Raw genomic sequence first — 7,248 nt, forward strand, 5'->3', positions numbered from 1 at the left:
AATAAGCTCCCAGATGATGCCCATGTTGCTGGTTGATGGGCCATATTTTGAATAGCCTGGCTTAGAGTGGTGCTTTTCAATTCTAGCTCCACATTAAAATCATCTGGTCACTCTTAATTACTGTCGCCCAAGTCCTATCCTTCCTCACAAACTGATTTAGTTAGACTGAGGCCCATCATCAGTATTTTATTTTAAAAGTTCCCATGTGATACTCCATATAGCCACCATTGGAACCACTACCTTAGAAGCATCAACTCTAAACTCGACTACAGCTCCCATTCAGCCCAGCTCCTTGATGATCAATCTTGGAAGTTACCTTTGTTTATCCGGCAGAGATGATGTAACAGCAGAGGCAGGGTCTCCTTGACAATGGTAGGATGTGTTGATACAGCCGACAAGGCTTGCAGACAGCGCAGATGCCGGGAGCATTTAGTGGGCCCATTCTCTCTAGCCAAATCCAACTCCCCTGAGTAACCCAGGAGACAAGGTTTCACTGTGTGATGGTCCCCAAACCTCCCTGGGAAGGGGCAGGCCACAGAGGTTCAGAGACACATACCCATGCACAGCTCCTCAGCAAGCTTGGATACTAGGTGGCTGCTGAAGGCCACAGGATAAAGTGTGGCCAGGGTTCCTGATGCTTCCAGTGCTGCCACCCTGCTGGGGGCACAGGGCAGATGAGCATTAGCTGAGCCTTGGCCCACCATTCTCTTGCTTAGGCCTGCCATTAGGCAGATTCAGGAGCATGGGCTCCTTAGGCCACTTTGCTGAAGAGCAGGCCTCAAGTACCTAGTTGGACAGGACTTCTTAATGCCCAAGAAAAGAGAGCAGTCCCACATCACCAACTGGCTGGCAGCCAGAGTCAAGCACAAGGCCCACCTCCCCTAGGGAGAACCAAGGATCAGAAGCACATAGCCCCAGAACAGCTTGCTCTATCTTGCTGCTTTAGATTCTCACCAATTCTGGGAGTCCTCCTCCAGGAAGCTCAGTCTGTACAGGTGACCCACTGCTAGTTCCAAGTCCCCAGAAGACAGTAGATCTGTGTTAGAAGGGAACACAAACCATATCTTTCTTCTCCTGTAGCCACCACAACCCATCCAAAAGTCTCATTAGAAATCCCAAATCAACCAGAGCTGTATTGAGAACCAGGGAATTAAGACTGCTCTTCACTTAAGACAGAAAATCACAAGGAAAGGACAGGTACCCCTAATCTTTTTCTCCTTCTCTTAAGTGTACCTGGCTGGGCACCCAATACCGTGAGTGTACGGATGCCGACAAGCTGAAGCTGGGTGTTGAGGTCTGTCAGGGCCATGAATACCAGTGAGCACAGCTGGTCCTTGAAACCACTCAGAGGCCTTTCACCTGGGGAGAGACATTCCCAGTCAGAGGGAAGCCCTGACTCAGCAGTGATGCAAGGACAACGTGAGGCAGATTTAAAGAGCCTAATCCATTGGGTGCCCAGGAGGACAATGGGAAAAAAAATAAACAGGTCTCATTCGTTAAGTATTTTGTTATGCTACAATCTCAGAACGACAGGAACACTGTCTAGACTACTTCTTCATGGCACTCTTTGCCTGCCATCCTTTACAGGGTTACAGTGCTCTGGAAGGGGATCTCACCCTTGTCTTCATAGCTCCATTTCTGTTGCAGCTTCAAAAAGCCCAGGATCATTTCAAGGATTGTCCGCCGCTGGTTGCTCTGCAATGTTTTAAGGGATATTGGAGTCAAGGAATTTTTAAAGAGTTTTAGTCCTGCTACTTTGGAAGTGGGGTGAATTATTCTTTTATGTAAGAGTGTCAGGAAAAGAGTGAATAAGGGAACCAGCATCAGTTAATAGTAACAAAACCCAAAATTTACTATCTGGGCCCAAGCTCAATACTTAGCACTCTGTGAGAAAAGGATTCCAGCAAGGGGTTCCAGCATTTCCTCAAAAGATTCTGTTCCTTTACCTGACTGTGCTTGTGGAACTGTTCCAGCAGCAAAGGCAGTACGTTGCTGGTGATATGGTCACAGGCCCGGGCAGATGCACCTGCAGCTGCCTGCAACAGCTTGGCACTAGGCCACACCAGTTTCATGTCCGGTTCACACAGATGGTGCCTGCAGTCTAGAGAGGCAGCATGTCACAGACCTAGGAGTAGGCCACACGTTGCCTGATTTCCCTACAGTCCATAAAAGTTGGAGAATGAGACTTGGGACAGTTTGCTAGCAGTTATCACTGATATCGTTTTCAATTCAAAGTAGGACTCCAGTCCCCATGTCACTGAACATGGTGGGGCTACATATGAAAGGTCACTGACCCTTAAGGAATTTCTTTCTATCAGGCTCACTCCCCTTTCTGGCCGCCATGGCCCCGTTACCCTGTAGAATGTTGCTAAGGAAGGAGTCAAGGAGGTCCTCAGCATCAGCCCTCAGCACAGAGCGAGACAAACACGCAGTCAGGGAGTGGAGGGCCGCCAGGCCCTCGGCCTCCACCCGCTCACTTGCCGTCTGGAACACCTGTCAGGGAGGGATCCCATGGCTACTGAGGTGAGCCTGCACAAGGTGAGACCCCACCCACACACTGCCTAGTTTCTTGGGAAGCGGGGTGGTGAGAACCTTTAGGATACAGCAATGGAAATTAACCCTTCAAATGAGTTTCTTCTCAACTGGCGTATTCTCACAAAGTCCTTAGTCCCACTGGGACAGACACACATACTTTTTGAGAAACAAAACGCCAACATTGAGCAGTAGCTATTAGGATACCAATCCTATGTCTCTTCCTCGCCGCCTCTATTCGGCATGGTGCCATAGGCACCATGACTATGCTCCTTACTATGGAAGGATAGGAAGTGGGCACTGTGCAAAGGTGATCAAGTGCCATCACCAAGCAGCTGACTCTTACACTGGGACTCTCCTTTGTTGTTCAATTGATAGTATGCCCCATTGTTTGTTTGCTGAATAACCAGGTATAGCAACAGAGGAAAAAGCACAGAGTATATTATTTCTCCTGATGCCTGACAACTAGGAGTTAACAGTAGTGAGTTTATCTAAGTAGCACTCACCTCTCTGCGGATAGAAGCCCAAAGGCTAGGAAGGAAGTCCTTCAGTTCCTTTTGTCCGTACATAGCACAGCAAGCATTCTGCGAGAAAAGCACAGGTATCTACACACTCAGAATTCCTAAGATATGCAGGCACCTCAGCATAATGGTATCTGAAGGAGCCTGGCTCTCAGCAGAAAAACCAGCAGGATTTCCTAACAGTCCTGCCCAAGACACAGAAGAATAGTTCACCCTGACTGATGAAAATGAGCATCAAGAGGGAGCCCTGGTCAGCCTTCTCTTGGCTGCTACTCAGTTACTATATGACAAGACAATATGCAGCTGGGGCCTTTAGGTCAAATATAGGCCCAGATCCTAGTATCCTTCTTTTGAGGCCCACTGAATGGTTCCCTGGCTCTCCAATAATCTATAATCCTTTAGCACCCCTAATTTGTCTAAAGGTAGCTGGACCCAGGAAGGAGAAAAATCACTCACCAGAGTCTGCAGAGAATCCAACTTGGCACTCAGAATCTCGGAATCCACTTTCTCAATCAGCAGAGGCAGCAGGAACTGTGGGAGAGAACGAAGAACTGAAGTCTGAGATGGGTAGTGCTGCAGCACACCAAGGCCAAATAATCCCTATTGCCACCAGACCCCAGGGGCAGTTGCTATATCTTGAATCAAGAGTTGTGACTGTAAGCTAACCCTCTTGCCAAGATGTGGCCAGACTCCCAGTTACTGAAAAAATGGGCTAGTTGGCAAATCTATAGGATTTCAAAAGATAGCACCAGATGGAGACTGGATTACTGTTTTAAAGGAAGAGACTGTAAAGTTTTCTACTTTGAAGGTCTGAGGATACTTGCCACACAAGCCTGAAGACACCTGTAGGATGTCATACCTTAAAATGTATACTGGATCTTTTTTTCTCCCTATGCTTTTACTGTACTTTCTTCAGAGCCTTCTATGGGCTGAGGCTTCATACCTTAACCCGGGCTAGACCCACCTCAGCAAATTGTGGTGTGGAAGCCAGGACAGCTCGGAGACTCAGGATAAGATCTTCTCTCTGGATACCATGGGGATCATTAGGTGGCTGGAAAAGGGAAAAGGGCCATGGGTTCGTATACCTCTTTGGATACAGGCTTGAACATGACAACTCAGAGAACAGGGTGATATTTATACCCAACATAGCAGAATAGTAGGACATGAGACTCCAGTAGGAAGACATCCTCACTTTTACATGTTCCTTGGGAATTTTCATCTTTGGGCATTTATTTTCTATCTGATCACACAGTTTCTATCTGATCTATCATCTCACGACTCAGAGATAAGCACCATTAACTTTCTGGTGCATTACTTTCTTTTCTGTATATAATTATGACTACATTAGTAAACGCTACTTCCCTTTAAAATATATACTTTTAGAAAGTGTGATTTTTTTGTACATATGGTTTGTAATTTATTTTTTCACTTAATACAATAGGAATATTTTCCCATGGTATTAAATTATTCTTTCATGACAATTTTAGTGGTTGACACGATTTCATTGTGTGGCTGAGCCATAATTTATTTAAATAATCCCCCTTTGATGGAAACTTCTATTTTTTCACCCTTACGAAAAGCTGTAATTCTGGCAATATAAAAAGCATTGATGGTTTCTGCGTCAAGATGGCAGATTGAAAACATGTAGAGCTTTTCCTTTTCCTTTTTCTCTTTAGAAATCCTATGAAAAATACAGTAAAAGGATTTTCTTTTCCTTTTTAAGACATCAAGCTAAAGGTTGAAGAGAACACAATAAAGATGTTAGCAACAAAATTTTTGAAGTGGAAAAGCAGATGGAGAAGAAGAAAATGACTTAGCAGAGCCAATAAAAACAGAATCCTCAGTAGGCTTGAGGAAAGCTGAATAACTACCCATATACAGTGCTCAGGAGGTTTTGTAACTGGCAGTACCAGGCACCTTTGGAATTGGGAGTGGGGTTAGAGAAGCAAGCTGATCTCCTATATTGCCTCTTAACTTCTCCCTAACTGCAGCATCTGGAGGTTTAATTCTCTGGAAAAGATAAGACGGAAGTCTTTAAGTCTTGGAGATGCAGGTGTAGTTGAGAGCCTGGGTGCTGTACCAAAAGATAGAGTCTAAATGGTATGGTACCGAGTGCTGAAATTTTCTAGTTCTTCCAGCCCCATTTACTTGTAGTCTGACCTCTCCCTCTAGATAAATCTAAGGTCTTTTTTAAGAAGAATCTGACAGCCTAAGAGAGAGAACACTCTAGGGGTTCCCCCAACAGTCCATGTAAGCCACTCTACAGTGATGCTCATATTCAACAAATCCATTGCATGTGCTCAAAGCTCGCACTTTGAGATTTTTATGATCTTCACTTTGAAATATGTGCAACTCCCAAGGATTACCAGATATCTCAGGAAAGCCTCTAACTTGGAAATTGAGACCAAAATAAATTGAAAAAAAACTTGGATGAAACAAAGACCACATATGAGAGAAAAAATGTTTAAAAATGTCGTTAATGTTTCCGAAAAAGAAAGTAATTTACCTATAAATTAAATAAGAACAGAATGCTATTAAAAAAAAAAAGTTCAGAGATCATCAACAGCAGCAGAAATTAAAAAAAAAAAATTAATAGAAGGAGTTATAGGACGATGTGCTGATCCTAGGCATTTCTGTCCTCAGGTCCATTCTTTGGGCTGACCAATACAGGCTGCATTTCCCAGGCTCCCATACTGGCCTGTATTCAGCCAATGGGAGACACTAATAGAAGAATGAAGGGCAAAAGGAAGGGAAAAGCCATGGTATTTCTTCCTAACCCTCTGATTCAGTTGGCACCTTCTGCATTGACAGTTATCTCTTTCATGGCTCCAGCTCTCACTGACAAGCCCACTGTGGTCCTAGTTTTTGTCAGATACTCTCAGCCCCTGAGTCCAGTAACATTAAGTCTTCCAGTTCAGGGATGGTAATGGCTTCCTGCTGTTAATAATCTCTGGGTGGCCTCGCTATCCCGTTTGGCTTCTTAGCTCTCCTATCACTTTTCTAAACAATTTCCTGCATTAAATAATTTGTTTTAAATACCAAACTGGTTTCTGTTTTCATGGCTTGACTTTGATACAAAAGATAAAATTGTGAAATTCTCTCATAAAGTAACAACAGAGGTAGAAATATGAAAGAAAAGGTAAGATATTCAGAGGTCTAACAAAAGATTAATAGGAGTTCCAAAAAGAAGAAACAGAGAAAACAGAAGAGAAGAAATGCAAGAAAACTTGCCAGGACTAAAGGACATGAATTTTCAGATTGACAAGCCCTACCAAGAACCCAGTACAATGCATGAAAACAGACCCATCGTAAGGCACGATGATGTGAAATTTCAATATACTGGGAGCAAACTCAACCTTAAAAGTTTGTAGAAAGGAGGAAAAAATGAATATAAAGGTTTATGAATCAGAAGGAATTTAGACTTCTCTATGAAACTGGAAACTAGAGATAAATGCAGAAATGTCTTCAAAATCTTGGGGAAAAAGAATTTCCATTTTTGAATTTTATACTCATACAATCAATAAGTGGGAAGAAAGAAGAAAGACACTTTAGCTTTACAAAATCTAAAAAGTTTCACTTTTTACATACTCCCTCAGGAAGCTAACAAAGGATGTGTACCACCAAAATGAGAGAGTAAACCATAAAACGAGGCATACATGAACACAGGAAATAGGAGATGTCATCCAAGAGAAAAGATAAATCCATAGGATGATAGTGAAGGAAGATTTAATATCTACTCCATATGAGGAGTAGGAAGCAACCAGCTGAGACTGTATGGCCAAGGTAAGAATAGTTTTATATTTTTAAATGGTTAGAAAAAAATCAAAATAATATCTATGATATATGTAAATTATATGAAATTTAAATTTCCGCATCCATAAATTTTTATTGCAATATAGCCTCTGTACCATATTCCAGTGGCTATGGCCATTTTTGTGTCAGAACACCAAAGGTGAGGAGTTGCAAGAGACCATATGGCCCATAAAGCCTAAAATAGACATTATCTGGCCCTTTACAGAAAAAAGTTTGCCAACCCCTGCTCCAGAGTGAGCATACAGGTATAGTGTTAAGTCAAGGGAACTGTCACAATGATGTGATCCACTATGATGATGGCATAAGGCCAAAATGGATTGATAAGACCATATAAAATATTTCTCACACAAATAGTTACACTAAAGCGAGGTATCTCTATTTT

The 7,248-nt window shown here is 43.0% G+C and overlaps 1 protein-coding gene across 5 annotated transcripts in view; it reads right to left on the reverse strand.

Annotated features, from left to right (window-relative positions):
• Window positions 1-7,248, reverse strand: part of MMS19 (MMS19 homolog, cytosolic iron-sulfur assembly component) — a 29,769-nt gene that overhangs the window by 5,604 nt on the left and 16,917 nt on the right. For 2 of the 5 annotated variants that reach the window (XM_011373995.2, XM_023519811.1), the window contains 10 exons: window positions 4,018-4,104; window positions 3,510-3,584; window positions 3,039-3,116; window positions 2,355-2,493; window positions 1,947-2,101; window positions 1,617-1,695; window positions 1,234-1,359; window positions 955-1,036; window positions 557-657; window positions 317-466 (listed from right to left, as the gene is read on the reverse strand). In XM_011373995.2, coding sequence (XP_011372297.1) covers window positions 317-466; window positions 557-657; window positions 955-1,036; window positions 1,234-1,359; window positions 1,617-1,695; window positions 1,947-2,101; window positions 2,355-2,493; window positions 3,039-3,116; window positions 3,510-3,584; window positions 4,018-4,104 — 1,072 coding nt within the window. Of the gene's footprint in view, window positions 1-316; window positions 467-556; window positions 658-954; window positions 1,037-1,233; window positions 1,360-1,616; window positions 1,696-1,946; window positions 2,102-2,354; window positions 2,516-3,038; window positions 3,117-3,509; window positions 3,585-4,017; window positions 4,105-7,248 lie in introns of those variants that run through there. The other 3 variants (XM_011373996.2, XM_023519812.1, XM_023519813.1) reach the window with 3 other exon arrangements.

This window comes from Pteropus vampyrus, unplaced genomic scaffold (assembly GCF_000151845.1).
Source record: "Pteropus vampyrus isolate Shadow unplaced genomic scaffold, Pvam_2.0 Scaffold238, whole genome shotgun sequence".
Lineage (NCBI taxonomy): Eukaryota > Metazoa > Chordata > Mammalia > Chiroptera > Pteropodidae > Pteropus > Pteropus vampyrus.